Source organism: Hylobates moloch, unplaced genomic scaffold (assembly GCF_009828535.3).
Source record: "Hylobates moloch isolate HMO894 unplaced genomic scaffold, HMol_V3 SCAFFOLD_12, whole genome shotgun sequence".
Taxonomy (NCBI): Eukaryota; Metazoa; Chordata; class Mammalia; order Primates; family Hylobatidae; genus Hylobates; species Hylobates moloch.
In genome coordinates this window covers 15,102,518-15,123,063 of record NW_026652287.1, presented here as the reverse complement: position 1 = coordinate 15,123,063, position 20,546 = coordinate 15,102,518, and the positions used below count along the sequence as shown (strand labels likewise).

Here is a 20,546-nt window from a genome sequence, read left to right as displayed (position 1 = left end):
GTCAGAGAGATTCTTGATAACTCCCCATGCCTATGGCTAACTGCATTTATAGGATTAAATCCACAATCTATGTCAGTGTTTCTCAACCTGTTTTCTATTATGGCTCCTTTGGGAACCTTTTCAGATTTTGTGGTTCCTAATCTCCATCCCCAACCTCCAGTGAAATTTTCATAAGCACAGATATGATGTATCTCTGTTTATGTACGGTGGCTCCTTGTGAAGGAGAGGCACAAACTATTGTAAAAATCCAAGATTTTTCCTGTCTTCCCCAATAACCAATCTTTGTCCCCTCAGAGGTGATTTCAGCTCCATTGAGAATTCATGCTCTACGTATATCTATGTATATAAGTATATGTGGTGTATATACACTGTGGAATACTACACAGCCATAAAATAGAACAAGATCATGTCCTTTGCAGGAACAGGGATGGAGCTGGAAGCCATTATCCTTGGCAAACTAACACAGGAACAGAAAACCAAATACCGCATGTTCTCACTTTTAAGTGGGACCTAAATGAGAACACATGGACACAGAGGGGAACAACACACACTGGGGCCTTCCGGGGGGTAGACGGTGGGAGGAGGGAGAGGATCAGGAAAAATAACTAATGGGTACTAGGCACCTGGGTGATGAAATAATCTGTACAACAAAACCCCATGACACAAGTTTACCTATGTAACAAACCTGCACTTATACCCGTGACCTTAAAATGAAAGTTAAAAAAAAGAAGAAAGAAAAGAAAACAAGAACATCAGCACATACTTCCCACTCTCTTCATCACATTTCCAAAGTTGTTTCAACTTCCACAATAATCAATCATTACTTTTACCAGGGAAAGTATAGAGAGTGTGTGTGCGTGTGTGTGTGTGTGTGTGTGTGTGTGTGTGTGTTTTAGGAATGCCAGAGGAATAAAACCACATACTTAAATGCAAAAATAAAAAGAAAGGAAAAGAAGAAAATAAACAGTTCTTTGAGAATGAACACAAAACAGGGGAAATGGCTTTGATTAGATTAATCATAGCAGTTCTAACATATTCCAACACAACTAGATAGCAAATCTCCCAGCGGAGATGACAGACATGCTATGGCTAATATATTCTTGTTTTCTTGTCATGCTCATTCTGAAAAAGCACGTGAGATACTACTGGGGACAGGAGGAAAACCCAAACAGATCATCTGATAAACACCATCATGGGTGTGCCTGAGAGCACCAAGGATAAAGAGCCTAAAAAATAGCCTTCCTCGGCTGGGCATGGTGGCTCACATCTGTAATCCCAGCACTTTGGGAGGCTGAGGCGGGCGGATCACCGAGGTCGGGAGTTCAAGACCAGCCTGATCAAAATGGTGAAATCCCATCTCTACTAAAAATACAAAAATTAGCCAGGCATCATGGCACGCACCTGTAATCCCAGCTACTCAGGAGGCTGAGGCAGGAGAATTGCTTGTACCCAGGAGGCAGAGGTTGCAGTGAGCTGAGATTGTGCCACCGCACTCCAGCCTGGGCAACACAGTGAGACTCCATCTCAAAAAAAAAAAAAATTAGCTTAGCGTGGTGGCAGGTGCCTGTAATCCCAGCTATTTGGGAGGCTGAGGCAGGAGAATCACTTGAACTTGGGAGGCGGAGGTTGCAGTGAGCTGAGATCGCGCCATTGCACTCCAGCCTAGGCAACAGAGCAAGACTCTATCTCAAAAAATAAAAATAAAAATAGCATTCCTAGCCTTCCTCCAACTCCAGACCTCTTTTGGTATTGTATGCTTGAAAAATCACAGGAACCAACAGTTTTAAAAGCTTTGGAACCTGTTCACAAAGATTTGTGACGGTTGAAACTCAGATTCATTCCATTCGGAGGAAATAAAAGCAGACTGAATACTAGTTAGCCACAGAGATGGTTCCCAGCAGGACTACGGGGGTGAAGGAGAGAAGAAACTAGACATGAAAGAGAGATAACTGGAACCAGAATGCACCGAATAGCTCTGGAACTATCTCTGGCTACATTTCACAGAAGAGAGGGCAAAGGCTTCTCAAACCTTCTCACCTACTCCCTGATGGGGTTTATTCTAGAATCAAAGCTGTTCAGAGTAGGAAGAGACTCCAGCGGGAAAAAGAAAAGGACATACAGGCATATCTTGTTGTATTGCACTTCACTCCACTGCACTTTGCAGACATCACATTTTTTTACAAATTGAAGGTTTGTGGTAACCCTGCATTGAACAAGCCTCTCGCTGCCACATTTCCAACAGCACAAGCTCACTTCATGTCTCTGTGTCACGTTTTGGTCATTCTAGCAATATTTCCAACTTTTTCATTATTATTATATCTGTTATGGTTATCTGTGATCAGTGATCTTCCACGTCACTATGGTAATTGTTTTGGGGTGCCACAAACCGTGCCCATATGACAGTGAAATAAATCGATCAATGTTGTAAGTGTTCCGACTGCTCCACTAACAGGCTATTCCCCATCTCTGTCTCCTTTTCCTGGGCCTCCCTATTTTCTGAGACACAACAATATTGAAACTAACCTGATTAATAACCCAACAATATCCTCTAAGCATTCCAATGAAAGGAAGAGTTGTACATCTATCACTCTAAATCATATGCTAAAAATGATTATGCTCAGTGAGGAAGATACGTCAAAAGCCGAAATGAACTGAAAGCTAGGCTTCCTATGCCAAATGGTCAAGTTGTGAAGGCAAAGGAAAAGTTCTTTTTCTTAAGGAAACTAAAAGTGCTATTTCCACGAGCAATGAATGATAGGAAAGTAAAACAGCCTTATTGCTGATATGGAGAAAGTTTTAGTGGTCTGGACAGAAGATCAAGCCAGACACAACATTCCCTTAAGTCAAAGCCTAATCCAGAGCAGGGCCCTAACTCTCTTCAATTCTATGAAGGCTGAGAGAGGTGAGGAAGCTTCAGAAGAAAATTTGGACACCAGTAGAGGTTGGCTTATAAGGTTTGTGGAAAAAAGTTGTCTCCATAACATAAAAGTACAGTGAAGCAGCAAATGCTGATGGAAAAGCTGCAGCAAGTTATCTAGATCTAGCTACGATCATTGATGAAAAGTGGTGACACTAAATGACAGATTTTCAATGTAAATGAAACAGTCTTATATTCAAGGATGCCATCTAGGACTTTCAGAGCTAGAGAGATGAAGTCAATGCCTGGCTTCAAAGCTTCAAAGAACAGGCTGACTCTCTTGCTAGGGACTACCACAGCTGGTGACTTTTAAGCTGAAGCCAATGCTCATTTATCATGCCAAAAATTCTAGGGCTCTTAAGAATTATGCTAAATCTACTGTGCCTGTACTTTATAAATGAACAACGAAGCCTGGATGATAGCACTTTTGTTGACAGCATGGTTTGCTGAATATTTTAAGCCCACTGTTGAGACCTACTGTTTAGAAAAAACAAGATTCCTTTCAAAATATTATTGCTCATCGACAATGCATCTGCTCACCCAAAACCTCTGATGAAGATGTACAAACAGATTATGTGATTTTCATCCCTGCTAATACATCCATTCTGCAGCCCATGGATTAAGGAGTAATTTTATCTTTCAAGTCTTATTATTTAAGAAATACATTTTATAAGGCTATAGCTGCCATAGATAGTGATTCCTCTGATGGATCTGGGAAAAGTAAAATAAAAATCTTCTGGAGGCCGGGTGCAGTGGCTCATGCCTGTAATCCCAACACTTTGGGAGGCCGAGGTGGGTGGATCACCCGAGGTCAGGAATTTAAGACCAATCTGGCCAACATGGTGAAACTCCATCTCTCCTAAAAATGCAAACATTAGCCAGGCATGGTGGTGGGCATCTGTAATCCCAGCTACTCAGGGGGTTGAGGCAGGAAAATTGCTAGAACCCAGGAGGTGGAGGTTGCAGTGAGCCAAGATTGCTCTATTGTACTCCAGCCTGGGTGACAGAGTGAGACTCCACCTCAAAAAAAAAAAAAAAAAAAATCTTCTGGAAAAGATTCACCATTTTGGATTCCATTAAGAACATTCATGATTCATGGAAGGAGGTCAAAATATCAACATTAACAGGAGTTTGGAAGAAGTTGATTCCAACCCTCATGGATGACTTCGAGGGGTTCAAGATTTCAATGGAGGAAGTAACTGCAGATGTGGTAGAAACAGCAAGAGAACTAGAATTAAAAGTGGAGCCTGAAGATATAACTGAATTGCTGCAATCTCATGATAAAACTTAAATAGACAAGGAATTGCTTCTTATGGATGAGCAAGGAAAGTGGTTTCTTGAGATGGAACCTACTCCAGGTAAAGATGCCTTGAACATTGTTGAATTGACAAGAAACATTTTTGAATATTACATAAACTTAGTTGACAAAGCAGTGGCAGGGTTTGAGAGGATTGACTCTAATTTTGAAAGAAGTTCTACTAGGCTATCAAACGGCATCACATGCTACAGAGAACTTTTTTGTGAAAGGAAGAGTCTATCTATGTAGAAAACTGCATTGTCGTATTTTAAGAAATTGTCACAGTCAGCCCAACTTTCAGCAACCATCACCTTGATCAGTCGGCAGCCATCAACATTGAAGCAAGACCTTCCACCAGCAAACAGTATGGCTCACTGAAGGCTCAGATGATCATTAGTGTTTTTTAGCATTAAAGTATTTCTAAATTAATGTATGTACATTGTTTTTTAAGACATAATGCCATCATACACTTAATAGACTACAGTATGGTATAAAACATAACTATTGTATGTACTGGGAAACCCAAAATTTGTGTCATTCACTTTAGGATCTTTATTGTGGTGGTCTGGAACCAAACTCACAATATCTCTAAAGTATGCCTGTACTTACTGAAAACAAGTTTTACAAAACAACACTAAAATGCTTACCATATGCAATGTGTTCCAATATACTCTAGTCTAGGCTAGTCTATTTCGTTTTTTTAATGCTGGTCACAAGCCATTAAAACAATGCTATCAACCACGAATGGGTCATGACCACAAATTTAAAAACATAAATGTATTCTAACCTCTTGGGTCCACAGCTGAGAAAACTAAGATTCAGAGAGGTTAAATCCAAGGTCAAAAGGCTACTTTCTGGCAGAATCAGGACTAGTTTAGACCCAGGTAAATGATGACTGTTGTTATCAGTCTAATAATTGGGACTCACCTCAACTAACGCCTCCTTTATAAATCCTGATCAGAATTCACCTCTACCCATGACCCCCGCTGCCAACATTATTCAGGTTGCTGTTGTTTTTGTCTTAGTTTTTTTTAACACCCCCAGGCCTGCTGCCCTGATATCCCCGTGAACCTGGAGGCATGGTCCCAGGCTAAGTGGTCCCACGGCATTTTCCACATCACCAAACTGACCACTCTCTTCCTCTCCTCTACTGCTTCCTTGCCATGAACCACAGCATCCCCTAAGGTGGGCCAGGGAACTACCAGCCTTGAGGAAGTGATGAGCTTGCTAACTCAGCCAGAAGAAACCTGAAGGGCAAAGCTTAACGCCACCTGAGTCCTGATATACAAATTCCAAAAAGCACTAAAGGTGGCCAAGGTCTTCAATTTGGAAGACCTTGAAGAAGTGGGCCATTCAACCCTATCCAGGCAGAATAAATCCTTCAGGGGTCTAGGGAAAGGATCGCATTTAAAAACCAAAGGGCAGCCTCTCTCACTTGGCCTCCATCTTGCAGATTAAAAGATGATGTGTCTGGAGAGTCGGCTTTCTGATCAAGTTTCGCCTTACTAGGTGGTGCACCCTGGGAAAGGGACAGGGAGAAGCACAAAGTGTGGGGCCACCATAGCAAGCAAACCCCAAATGCCTCTTCCACCTTCCACCTCAGCAACCTGTACTCCCAGCCTTCCTGGAACTCTACCCCATGTCTTCACCTTGAGGTTTCAGCAGGTCCCAATCTCTGTGGCTCTCACAAAACCATGCAAATCAAATACAACTCCAATCAGAAAAGCATCTATCCTCTGCTTCACCCTCAGAGGTCTCAAACATGCATTCTACGTCTTCAAGCTAGATTTCACACAGCAGCTTAAATATGACTGTTGTAAAATCCCATGTTCCACGTCAATCACTGTAGGGCATTCCCAATGCTTCAGAAAAGAGATCACTCTCTACACTACAGCTTCAGACAGGGCTTGGTAAATCATAGTTCATGGGCCAAATTGGTACCTGTTTTTATAAATAAAGTTTTATTGGAACACTGCCATGCCCATTTGTTTACCTATTGTCTGTGCTGGTTTTGTGCTACATGATAGAGTTGAGTAACTGCAACAGAGACTGAATGGCCTGCAAAGCCTAAACTATTTACTATCTGCCCCTGTACAGAAAAAGTGTGCCAACCCTTCGCTTACAGAATCCTGCCTTTTTTAAATGGTGATAAAATATACATAATATAAAATTTACCATCTTAACCATTTTGAAGTGTACAGTTCAGTGGTACTAATTACATTTGCATTGTTGAACAACCATCACCACCATCCATCTCCAGAATGTTTTCATCATTCCAAATGCAAAGTCTTTATCCAGTAAATAATAACTCCCCATTCTCCCTCCCCTCAGCCCTGGCATCCACTGTTCTACTTTCTGCCTCTATAAATTGTCTACTCTAGGTATCTCATATTGGTGGAATTATACAGTATTTGTCGTTATGTGTCTGGCATATTTTACTCTTAGCATGCTGTCTTCAAGGTTCACCCATGTTGTAGCATATATCAGAAGTTCCTCCCAGGTCGGGCATGGTGGCTCATGCCTGTAATCCCAGCACTTTGGGAGGCCAAGGCGGGCAGATCATTTGAGGTCAGAAATTCGAGACCAGTCTGGCCAACATGGTGAAACCCTGTCTCTACTAAAAATACAAAAAATTAGCCAGGCGTGGTGGCGCAGGCCTGTGGTCCCAGCTACTTGGGAGGCTGAGGCAGAAGAATCACTTGAACCTGGGAGGCAGAGGTTGCAGTGAGCTGACATCCCACCACTGCTCCAGCCTGGGCAACAGAGCCAGACTCCGTCTCAAAAAAAAGAAGTTTCTTCCTTTTTAAGCCTGAATAATATTGCATTGTATGGATAGACCACATTGTGTTTACTCATTTGTCTACTGATGGACACAGGTTGTTTCTACTTTTTGGCTACTGTGAATAGCACAGCCACCTGCCTAATCCTCGAGTCTCACCCAACATCACACACCTGCTCTCTCCCCCAAAGGGGTCCTCTGTCAATTTCCCCAATGTGTCCTGCTTCCTACCACCTTCAACTGAGATGAGCCGTGGATATAAAATACACATTCAATTTCAAAGACTTTGTATTTAAAAAAATGCAAAATATCTCAGTAATGATATTTTACATTGATTCTTTGTTAAAATATTATAATTTTGATATATTGGGTTGAATGATGTATTATGAGCATTAATATCATTTGTTCCTTTTCATTCTTTTTAATGTGACTACTAGAAAGTTGAAGGTTAATATATGCCTCGTATCCTACTTCAAGGAGCGGCACTAGGCTAGACTCTGCAGGGGTTGGCAAACGTTTTCAGTAAAAAGCCAGATGGTAAATATTTTCAGCTTTGTGGGCCGTTCTCACTCGGCATTGTCACACAAAAGCAGCCATAGGCAACACATAAAGGAATGATCATGGGCGTGTTCCAACACCTTTTATTTACAAAATCAAGCCGGGTATCAGATTTAGCCCCTAGGCCATAGGATATTAATCGCATTTTTTAAACAGCCAATTCTGGGAAATTCTGTTCTATTCATTTGCTCAGCACCCTCTGTGAAAAGCCATTTTTCATTCAACCAGAGTCTGGAACGCAAGTTTGTTCCCGGCTTCCCTGACCTGGGCAGCTCCTGGGACCACGGAGCAGCCCCTCGCAGGTCGGGGCTCGACCGCCCCAGGGCACCCACCGAGCGCACTCACTTGGGCGTGTGGGCCTCGTCCACGCGGTGCCCCAGCTGGAACTCGTGGGATTTGCTCCGATGCAGCGCGGTGAATCCCGGGATCAAGTGTATCAGTTTTCGGGAGGAGGGCGGTGGGGTCCCCGGGGGCTTCAGCTTGTTCTTCTTCCTCATGGGCGGCGTGCCCGGCGGGGTCACGGTGGTGACGATGTTGGGGGTGCGCGGCGGGGTGCGGACCGCGTGCCGCTGCCGGGGCGATGGGGGCAGGGAACGGTGGCCCGACTCCAGTGGCGGGGGCGGGCACAAGCCCGGGTAGGGGTCCACGGTAAGCCTGTCCACGTGGGTGTACACAGGGGCCCCGGGAGTGGGGCTAGTGTGACAATAGTGCTGGACGCACTTGGACGGGACCCTGGGGCTCTGGGAGAGATGGGTGCGGATCCACGGGGTGGGCTCCGGGGGGCACACGGGATTGTTCTCCTTCCCCGTCTCTGTCGTGGGCCACTGGATGGTCCAGTCTTGTTTGGAAAGGTTGCCTCCTGAGTTGGGACAGAAGAGCAGAGACAATGGTTAAGCCATGAGAAAGCCAGGTGAGTTACACCATACACACCATTACATCATACACATATTACACCACGTGCCCATTACATCATATGCATGTTACACTATATACCTGTTACATCGTATGCATGTTATCTCATATGCAAATTATCTTATGCCCATTACATCATGTGCCCATTACATCATATGCACGTTACACTATATACCTGTGACATTGTATGCATGTTATATCATATGCACATTACATCATATGCATGTTACACTATATATCTGTTATGTTGTATGCATGTTATATGGACATATCATATGCACATTATATCATACGCATGTCACATTATATGCACATTACATCATATGCATGCTATTTCATATGCCCATTACCTCTTATAGACATTCTATCAAATGCATGTTACATCATACCCACATTACATCATAAGTACATTTACATAAAGCCAACCACCTCTACTTGGCCCCTCCAAAAAGAGAATAAAATCCCTTTGTTGACCCTGTTACCCTATTCCCCATTCAACAGCCTTGTCTTCCACTGCCCCATAGCTGGGAAGACCCCACAGCCCAAATGCTCAGAAAAGGAAAGAAGTTAATTCTCACCTTTTGAGCTTCCCAAGTTCCCAGTTCCGGCAGCTTCAAAGTGATTTAAAGTACTTTAAAGGATAACTTTTCCCTTACATGGAAATTTTAATACCTAACCCTCACGTGAGATACACAAATTCCAAGGAAGTCAAGTTCATCCTTAATCCCTCCCTGACCACTTCCTCGGCCATCGCATACTCCTTCCAGATCTATGTCGCCATGTTCTCATTCATGCATTTGTCCAGTCAACATCCTGTGAGTGCTAACTATGCTCTTTGCTTGGAAAAGACACAAAAGCAACACAGACGAGACCCTGGTCCCCTGGACTTACGTTCTGCCAAAGCAGTCATGATAGACAAGAAAACATGCTCACTGAAGGATTTCACATGGTTATTGGTGCTGGGAGGGAAATAAACAGAATGACATGATAAAAAGAATACGGGCGGCTGGGCACGGAGGCTCACACCTGTAGTTCCAGCAATTGGGAGGCCGAGGTGGGCAGATCACTTGAGGTTAGGAGTTTGAGACCAGCCTGGCCAACATGGTGAAACTCCATCTTCACTAAAAATGCAAAAAATTAGCCAGGCATAGTGGCATGCGCCTGTAATCCCAGCTACTGGGGAGGCTGAGACAGGAGAATTGCTTCAACCCAGGAGGCAGAGATTACAGTGAACCAAGATTGCGTCACTACACTGCAGCCTGGGCTACAGGCTCACTCTCAAAAAAAAAAAAAAAAAAAAAAAAAAAAAAAAAAAAAAAAAAAAAAAAAAAAAAAAAAAACAGAATATGGGCAACAGAATGGTTAACCAGACAGTGCTACATACAAACCATGTGCTACACAGCTCAGCCAGGAGAAGGCATCAAGTGCCAAGTCACACAAAAGCCTGGGCGAATCTCCGGAGAATTAGACTGAGTAAAAAATACCAATCCCCAAAGGTTACATACTATATGACTCCATTTATATAGTATTTTTGAAACAGAGGATAGATTGATGGTTGCCAGGGGTTAGGGATGGCAGAAAAGGGGGTAGGAGAAAAGTGGATATGGGGATAGCACAGCAATACAAGGGAACCCTGGAGTGCCAGAACTCTCCAGCATCTTAACTGTGGTAGATATACAAACCTACACAGGTGACCAGATTACATAGAATTAAGCCCATTGTGCACATAGACACCATGGAATACTATGCAGCCATAAAAAAGGATGAGTTCATGTCCTTAGCAGGGACATGGATGAAGCTGGAAACAATTATTCTCAGCAAACTATCACAAGGACAGAAAACCAAACACCACATGTTCTCACTCATAGGTGGGAATTGAACAATGAGATCATTTGGACACAGGGCGGGGGATATCACACATAGGGGCCTGTTGTGGGAGTGGAGGGCTGGGGGAGGGATAGCATTCGGAGAAATACCTAATGTAAATGATGAGTTGATGGGTGCAGCAAACCAACATGGCACATGTATACCTATGTGTCAAACCTGCACGTTGTGCACATGTACCCTAGAAGTTAAAGTATAATAATTAAAAAAAAAAAAAAGAACTAGGCCCATGGTGGTGGCTCTTGCCTGTAATCCCAGCACTTTGGGAGGCCGGAGCAGGAGGATCACTTGAGCCCAGGAGTTCAAGACCAGCCTGGGTGACATAGTAAAACCTTGTCTGTACAGAAAGTAAAAAAATTAGCCAGGCATGGTGGTGCACTCTGTAGTCTCAGCTACTTGGGAGGCTGAGGTGTGAGGACTGCTTGAGCCTCAGGAGATTGAGGCTGCAGTTAGCCATGTTCATGCCATTGCACTCCAGGCTGGATGACAGAGTGAGACCCTGCCTTAAAAAGAAAAATACATAGAACTAAATACACACACAGGCACAGGCACCACACACACACACGAGTGAAAATAAAGCTGGGGAAATCTGAACAAGATGGTGGATTGTAACCATATCAATATTCTGTGATACTGTATTGTACACTACAGTAGTACTATAGTTTTACAAAATGTACCATTGGAAAGAAAAATGTACAAGGAATGTCTGTATTATTTCTTACACCTGTATGTGAATCTACAATTATCTCAATCAAAAATTTCTGTTAAGAAATTAAAAATAAAATACAAGAATACGGGGGGCCTACTTTAGTAGGGTGATCAGGGAAGGCCTCCTAAGGAAGTGACATTCCTGCTGGCATGTGAAGGACAGGAAGGGGATGGTCACACTGAACACTAAGGACAGAGCACACCAGGCTGGGAAACAACAAGGGCTAAAGCCTAGAAGTAGGAAGGGCTTTTGTTTTTTTTTTTTTAAGTCTTCCAATAGCTTGTTAGAAAGACAAGACACTTTTTTAAATCCCCACTGTTATGAATTCGAATTGAGGTTTTCATCTTTGGTATAAACTCAATTAAAAAGAGAGAGACAGGCCGGGCGCGGTGGCTCACGCTTGTAATCCCAGCACTTTGGGAGGCCGAGGCGGGCGGATCACGAGGTCAGGAGATCGAGACCACGGTGAAACCCCGTCTCTACTAAAAAATACAAAAAATTAGCCGGGCGTGGTGGCGGGGGAGAGGCTGAGGAGAGAAGGCTGAACCGGAGGCGGACTTGCATGACCGAGATTCCCACTGCACTCACCTGGCGACAGACGAAGAGACAGAGAAACTTAAAAATCCAATGGTAGGCCGGGTGTGGTGGCTCACACCTGTAATCTCAGCACTTTGGGATGCCGAGGCGGGTGGATCACCTGAGGTCAGGAGTTCAAGACCAGCCTGACCAACATGATGAAACTCCATCTCTACTAAAAATCCAAAAATTTAGCTAGGCATGGTGGCATGCGCCTGTAATCCCAGCTACTCGGGAGGCTGAGGCAGTCAGAATCGCTTGAACCCAGGAGGCAGAGGTTGCAGTGAGCTGAGATCGCACCATTGCACTCCAGCCTGGGCAACAAGAGTGAAACTCTGACTCAAAAAAAAAAAAAATCTAATGGTGTATTAACAGTTTTCATTCATTTGCCATATTGACAGTGCAATTACAAATTTGGTCTAAAGATACAGATTCTCATGCAACTATGTAAAGCCTTTCTGCATCCTCGATGCTAAGAGCTCTAAATGCATAAAGATCCAACAATACCAAATGTACAGGCTTCAAAACCATCTAAGTTAGGGCAGTCACTTTCCTAGGTCTCTTTCCTGGGTGCCTGCATGAAAGTGGTGTTCACAACCGTGTGATGACAATGGGGTGACGCTCAAGGAGAGGCTGAAGGGACAGTTGAGAACAGACTGCCAGGTCTGTGGGCTAAGGTGCAGATTGGCTTTTATACCAAGTCCAACAGGAAGCCATTGGGAGTTTTGAGGCAGGGGAGGCATGGATTGAATGTTCATTTCTCAAATATCACTCAGGCTGCTGCAGGGAAAACTAGAGCCCAATTAAGGGGTATCTCAGGGAGTTGCAAGAGATGATGCTGGCTCTGGTTTGGGTGGTGGCAGCAAAGATGGAGAGAAGTCGGCCAGGTGTCAATGAAGGAAGACCCACCAGAACCCAGAGGAAGGTAACCACGTGGGCACTTCCGTGATGGGCCGAGGAAGGAGATTTGGGGCGGAAAGAAATTCCTAGTTGACTAGCAATAACAATAATAATTACTATAACGACCATAACAAGAGCTAATTTATAGCACATTTGATGGTTTCCAAAGTGCTTTCATGAACACTGACTCACTGTCCCATTTTTAATTAAAACAACTCATTTTGTTATTATATATTCAGTACAGAAAAATTAGAAAATTGAGATAAGAAAAAAAGGCAATGCTGTTCTACAGCCTAGCCATCATCCCTATCAATATCTGATGGTAGAGCCTTCCAGATGGTTTGGGGTGGAATTTTTTTTTTTTTTTTGGAAAAAAAAATCCATAAGACAATATTTAATGGTTCATTGTCTGTTTTCTTCACTTGTTATATTGGGACTGTTTTACATCTAACTTAATTTTTGTAACTCTGTGTGCAAAGGGTCATTTTGATTTCCATTTTGTAGGTAAGGAAACTGATGCAAAGAGATGAAGATGTGCCTAAGGTCACAAGAGAGATGGTAACTGGCAGCCAGATTCAAACCCAAAACTTCGGCCACCTCAACAAGCAGGGCATGAAGCTGTCTGTGAAAGAGAACTGGGGCCTCCATTTGCCATCATAGATCATTCAAACGGGAAAAGATACTGAAACAAAGGCTCATTTCTCAAAATGAGCCTCCTCCCAGGATTGCCAGAAGAACACTCTACCAAAGTCACCATCATTACACTATCTACTCTCAAATATTGACACATACCCATTAGCCCAGTGAGTAAGAGAGTCAACGCTGGAGTCTGATGACTTGGGCTCTAAATCTGACTCCCCAACACTTATGGCTGTGTGACCTTGGGCGCTAATCTAACCTCTCTGAGTCTTAGCTTTGTCACCTGTGCAATGGGACAATAATCAAACCTAATAAAACTCAGGGACTAATAAACAATAATAAAACCTAATAAAACTCAGGGACTACTATGAGGACCAAGTGCACAAATACAAGCAATGTGCTCAGCACAGCTCCCAGCACACAATAGGTACACCATAAATGCTAGCTACTGGCATTGTAATTCTCAACACTGTGGTAATACATCAATATCTGCTATTTAAAGAGTGTGTAGTGGTTCTGACAGCTTTACTATTCTCACCCTTTGTACAGTGAGGAAGTGACATTTAGCTGAAGCTAAATAGCTCTAAGAGCCAGGAACAGAACAGAGAATCAAGTTAAGACAAGTTTCTCCATTGCACAGTAAGCTCTGGATTGATGTATTTGCTGAGGGAATACAAGCTCATTGTCAAGTTAGCCTAAGTAAAGCCTGTTTAAGAAAGTCAATCTATTTTCTAAGCTGTCTTAATCAAATACTGGACCATGAAGCCACAAAGTAGTGCTTTTGGCATTATCATTACAAGCTGTTGTCCATCCTGAATGAAATGGAAAGAATATGGGATTGGGAACCAGAAGAACCCAATAGAATTCTGGTTAAACCACTGACCAGCTCTGTGACCTTGGGCAAATTACTTAACCTCCCTGAGCTTCAGTTTGGGGGCTCATAAAATGGGAATAATTATGGCTTTGTTGGAGGGTGCAGTGAGAATTAAATGTATTTATTTCACAAATATTTGAACACCCTTTATGTACCAGGCACTGTTGTGGACATCAGAATAGAACAATAAATAAAACACACACACACTCAAAAAACCTGTTTTTGCAGAGCTCACATTCTTAGTAGGGAAACAGATGAAACAAGTAGATGAACAAATTTATCATATATGTAGTGATAGTAAGTCTTCTAGAGGGAAAGAAAGCAGGGCACAGAAACAAAAAAAAAAGTGTTGGGGGCTATTTTAATCGCAAAAGGATGAGGAGGTGACAGTGGACATTTGAGCAGATATCAGAGTGAAGTGAGGACTGAATTAATAAGATAAAGCAATCAAACCATCAGACAGAGCCTGAGCCATCATGTCAATGCCAACAAATGGCAGATGATTGAAGATGGGTGAAAACATCTATTCTGGGTGCCTTGTGACTCATCCCCTTTGTCCCCCGGCATTCACTATGCCAGCCCCTGTCCTCAAGATGCTCCCAGTCTAGTGAAAATGATCAATAATCAAAAAACTCTCACTGCAGTTCCATCCTAGGTACAGACCCCAAATAATTGAAAGCAAGGACTCAAATACTTGTAGACAAATGCTCACAGCAGCACTATTCACAATTGCCAAAAAGTGGAAACAACCCAAGTGTCCATCAACTAAGGAATGGATAAACAAAGTGTGGTATGTCCATATAATGGAATATTATTCACCCACAAAAAGGAAAGAAGTACTGATTCATGTGGATCAACCTTGAAAAACACTATGTTAAGTAAAATAAGTCAGACACAAAGGGTCATATATCATATGATTCCATTTATATGAAAAATCCCAAAGAGGCAAATCTATAGGGAAAGAGAGCAGATTCGTGGTTGCCAGGAGCTGGGGCTGGTGGGGAATGGGGAGTGACTATTAATAGGCATGGGTTTTTGAGGGGGTGATGAAATAGGTTTGGAACTAAATAGAGGTGGTGGTTGCACAATCTTGTGAATGAACTAAATGTCACATCCTGGTTTACTTGGAAATGATTAATTTTATGTTATGTGAATTTCCCCTACATAAAATGAATCAATAAGTACTCACAATACCAAACACAGAATCTTAAGTTAGAAAAAGTGCAGGAGCATACGGGGCACAGAAGAGAGGAATCCCACTGGTCAGGAGGTGGGGGTGGGTAGGAGAAGGCAGTCTGGAGGAGCTGGCACCTAAGCCCAGAACTTGAAGGTGAACAAGAGTTCCTAGGAAAGGTGGCAGCAAGATGGGTGATAGCAGAAGGATGGTGACAGAGAGAACAGCAGGGTCAAGGGCCAGGAGACGAGGGACGTGGGAGTTTGGAGAACTGCCAGTCGTTCAGTATGGCTAGAGTTATTTTTCCGGGGTGAGGAGGTGGGGAGACAGAGTCTTGCTCTGTTGCCCAAGTTGGAGTGCAGTGACACGATCTCAGCTCCCTGCAACCTCCACCTCCTGGGGTTCAAGCTATTCTCCTGCCTCAGCCTCCTGAGTAGCTGGGACTACAGTGGCCTCAAGTGATCCACCAGCCTCAACCTCCCAAAGTGCTGGAATTACAGGCATGAGCCACCGCGCCCAGCTAAGCTGGAGTTATTTTGAGAGAAGAAAAAATTCGGCCGGGCGCGGTGGCTCACACCTGTAATCCCAGCACTTTGGGAGGCCGAGACGGGTGGATCACAAGGTCAGCAGATCGAGACCATCCTGGCTAACACGGTGAAACCACGTTTCTACTAAAAATACAAAAAAAAAAAAAAAAATTAGCCGGGCATGGTGGCGAGCGCCTGTAGTCCCAGCTACTCGGGAGGCTGAGCTGGAGGCTGAGGCAGGAGAATGACGTGAACCCGGGAGGCGGAGGTTGCAGTGAGCCAAGATCATGCCACTGCACTCCATCCTGGGCGACAGAGCGAGACTCCTGTCTCAAAAAAAAAAAAAAAAGAGAGAGAGAAAGAGAGACAAACAGGTGCACAAAAAGGAAATGAACCTCTGGGGAAGATGATTGTGAAGGCTAGTTAAAGAGGCTGGGCGCAGTGGTGCACAATGTAACCCCAGCACTTTGGCATGCCAAGGTGGGCGGATCACTTCAGGCCGGAAGTTCAACATGGCGAATCCCCGTCTCTACTAAAAATACTAAAATTAGCCAGGTGTGGTGACCCACGCGTGTAGTCCCAGCTACTCGGGAGGCTGAGGCAGGAGAAAGGCGTGAACCCAGGAGGCGGAGCTTGCAGTGAGCCGAGATCGCGCCGCTGCACTCCAGCCTGGGCGACAGAGCGAGACTCCAGTCTCAAAAAAAAAAAAAGTATTTGAACCAGGCTGGAGAAGAAGTGACGGGAGGACTTCCCAGGGATTTGCTCTTCTAGGCGGAATGGGACGCTGAGAACTAAGGGCCAGTGTGACTGATCCCCTTGCCACTGGCCTCCCAGAGAGGGAGGTGGTCTCCTCCAGAGCTCCTGGAGACCTGGTGCAGCTGAGGACTTGTGGCAATCAAACTTGGTAATGGGTGTGGTGGAAGCTCTGGTCCACCACATCACACAGCTGCTTCAAGGCTGAGACCCTAGTCCCGTGGTCATGCCAGGAGAGGAGCTGAAACTCCCCTAATCATAAATGATAATGGGATGGAAGCTAACTTTCTGTAGGGGCAGATATTGCTATATCCTTGAGGCTTGGGCCCCAAACTCCTGCTCATGCCAAGGAAGGGCTGGCTCTCCCAATGGGCAAATGCAGACAAGTGGATTGGAGCTGGAGGCCAAGCATCTGCCCACAACATTGCTGCCGAATGCCAGCTCCTGATCATACCGGGGAGGGGCTGGTGTTTCTTTGATCGTATGGCTTAAAAGCCACACAGCCCAATGGATGGGATGCATGGAGTCCTCCTGGAGCCCAGTGTGCTGGCCCAGGGTGCAAAGGACAATGGTGAGTGGGGACTATATACCTGCCACTCCTGTCCATGTGTGATTAAAGCTGTCCCAGAAACCCTGGTGCACAGGCTGTGTGGGCATCCGTCCTTGCGGCTCAACAGGGCTCCTGTGTGTAGGGAAGCTGAGCATCATGGAAACATGTCTCTGACCATGGTGTGGAGAAAGGATTGGACAGGGCCCAGGCAGCAGCAGGAGCCCAGCCTGAGGCTCCTGGAAGCATCTGGGTGGGAGATGACATGGACCTGGGATAGTTGTGGCAGTGGAGATAGAGAGAGGTGGAGTGACTGCATATTAGAAGAGAAAAAAGGAAAAGTAGCCAACATTTATTGAATTTACACATAAAAAGTTATAGACCCACGGAACCATCCAACAAAGTGGGTGGAATTTACTCTATCTTACAGATGAGGAAACTGAGGCACAGAGAGGTCAAGTGGCTTGCTCGAGGCCACAGAGCCTTGTCCAAGAAGGACGTGTGGGGTTTGGGTCTTCACCTGACCCATAAGCAGGACACTAAGTCCAGGCTGATGTCCCAGTTGCTAGCCTGGGTCACACAGTGGCTGGTGGCATTGATCACAGTGATAGGAAATACAGGAGAAGGAAATTGGGCACAGAGGAGGTGGCAAGCTCAGGGTCAGACAGGCTGAGTCTGAGTTTCCTGCAGGTAACCCAAGAGCAGATTCTGGGATGCAGCTGAACCTCAACTTCTCCTTCTCCCAGGAACCCTGGGATCACTCCCCAGGAAGAAGTTAGTTTTCTGGCCTGAAAAGATTGATCATGAAATTCTAAAATCTCGTCTTAGTGGGTTTTTTTTTTTTCTACAAAGACATGAAGATTTCATCACATTCACCTACTGTTCCTCTCTCATCTGATCTCTGAATCTCCAGAGTAAACATCCCATGACCCTGAATTACATGCTGGTAATGCAGGTCTGGAAGAGGGGGGATCATGAGCCTGTCACTCACTGACTAACTCCCCCAGAAAGGAAGATACCTCTGCATATGGAAGACTTGCTTTCTGAACTGAAAGAACAAGAGTTAATTCTCCTAAGTCAACGCCAACACTTAGACATGAATTTGTCCCTAAAATTCCTCACTGTGACTCCATTTCTTCATCTGTAGAATGGGGATAACAACCGAGCTTTCCCCCGGGATTGCTCTGAAGATTAAATAAAACCATGCAAACAGAGCATTTAGCTTCATTCCCTAGCACACAGTCAATGTTGTATAAATGTTCATGTACAAAGAGTGTAAAACCATCTGTTTCACAGAATGCCACTGAGGATTAAATAAATGCATACAGTGCTTTTCATTTTGAGCCTGACACAGAGCTCGCACTCAAGAATCATCCAGTCCTGCCAGGCGCAGTGGCTCACGCCTGTAATCCTAGCACTTTGGGAGGCTGAGGCGGGTGGATCACCTGAGGTCAGGAGTTCAAGACCAGCCTGGCCAACATGGTAAAACCCCATCTCTACTAAAAATAAAAAAATTAGCCAGGTGTGGTGGCACACACCTGTAATCCCAGCTACTCAGGAGGCTGAGGCAGGAGAATCGCTTTAACCTGGGAAGATGAGGTTGCAGTGAGCTAAGATTGTGTCATTGCACTCCAGCCTGGGTGACAAGAGTGAAACTCCATTTCAAAAAAAAAAAAAAAGAATCATCCAGTCCTTATTCCTGGTCTTGGCAGGTGCTAACTCTGACAGAAAGAAAGCTCAGGGTATCAGAGGCCACTGAGCCTTTATTTTGGGTTGAACTGCAGCCTCCAGTACCTTATTTGCATATAGGATCTTTGCAGATACAATCAAGTTAAGATGAGTTAATACTGGATCAGGATACATCCTAAGTCCAATGGTTTGTGTCCTTATAAGACGAGGAGAAGACACAGAGGAGAATGTCATGTGAAGACAGAGGCAGGGGCTGGAGTGATGCAGCTACAAACCAAGGAGCACCAAGGATGGCCAGCCACCCGCTGAAGCCGCAGGACAGGCAAGGAACCGATTCTCCCCCAGAGCCTTTGGAGGCAGTGCGGCCCTGCCAACACCCAATTTCAGACTTGCAAGCCCCTAGAACTGTGGGAAAGTATGTTTCTGCTGATTTAAGCCATCTAGTTTGCAGTGGCTTTTTTTTACAAAAGCCCTAGATAACTCATGCATTTGCTGGACACTGACTGGGGGATTGCCACATAAAAGCCTGCATGTGGAGTGCAGCCGAACTGGTGCTGATCTCACCTGCCCTGTAAAGTAGATGTTATTGACAGTTATCGGTTGGGCGCGGTGACTCATGCCTGTAATCCCAGCATTTGGGAGGCCGAGGCGGGCAGATCATGAGGTCAGGAGATCGAGACCATCCTGGCTAACACGGTGAAACCCCGTCTCTACCAAAAATACAAATAAATAAATAAATAAATAAATAGCCGGGCATGGTGGCAGGCGCCTATAGTCCCAGCTACTCGGGAGGCTGAGGCAGGAGAATGGCGTGAACCTGGGAGGCGGAGCTTGCAGTGAGCCAAGATCGCACCACTGCACTCCAGCCTGGGCGACAGAGCAAGACTCCATCTCAAAAAAAAAAAAAAAAAGAAAAAGAAAAGACAGCTATCAACAAGTAATGTTATAAAGCACTTTATGCATGTATTCAATCCTCCGTGGCATCCTGTGAAATAGATGCTTTTACCCCCTTTATACATGAACATTTATACAACATTGTGAAAGGAAAATAAATCTTGGAAGCTCCAAAGTCACTAAGCTAAAGGGAAAAGTCAAGCTGGGAATTGCTTAGGACAAACCTGCCTCCCATTCTCCTCAAAGTCATCTCTCTGCTCACTGAGATAAATGCATATCTGATTGCCTCCCTTGGAAAGGCTAATCAGAAACTCAAAAGAATGCAATCGTTTGTCTCTCACCTACCTGTGACCTGGAAGCCCCCTCCCTGCTTGAGTTGACCCGCCTTTCTGAATGGAACCAATGCACATCTTACATATATTGATTGACGTTTCATGTCTCCCTAAAATGTATAAAAGCAAACTGTGCTCTGACCACCTTGGGCACATGTCATCAGGACCTCCTGAGGCTGTGTCATGGGCGTGCATCTTCAGCCTTGGCAAAATAAACTTTCTAAATTAACTGAGATCTGTCTCAGATTTTCAGGGTTCACAACATTGACTGTGTGCTTACTGTGCTTGTGATGGGGCTAAATGCTCTAATGGCATCGTTTCATTTAATCTTCGGAATAATTCAGGGGTAAAGCTCTGCTCTTATCCCCATCCCACCGATGAAGAAACTGTAATGTTATCAACAAGTAATGGATAAGTGACAGGTCATGGCTAAAGTCTTATAGTTGGTAGTAACCTACACCCTCACTTTCCCCTTAATCACATGGCATCCTGCAGCTGAGCTGGGACCCACCCCTCCCCATAGTCTACAGTTCCCCCAAAGACACACAAACACACACTCACACATACACACCATTCCACCAAAGA

At 44.5% G+C, this 20,546-nt stretch overlaps 1 protein-coding gene across 3 annotated transcripts in view; it reads right to left on the bottom strand.

The window, feature by feature from the left end:
- KSR2 (kinase suppressor of ras 2) overlaps positions 1 to 20,546 on the bottom strand; it is a 526,910-nt gene that overhangs the window by 307,267 nt on the left and 199,097 nt on the right. For all 3 annotated transcript variants that reach the window (XM_058425819.1, XM_058425817.1, XM_058425818.1), the window contains one exon: positions 7,897 to 8,410. In XM_058425819.1, the coding sequence (XP_058281802.1) occupies positions 7,897 to 8,410 (514 nt within the window). The remainder of the gene's footprint in view (positions 1 to 7,896; positions 8,411 to 20,546) is intronic.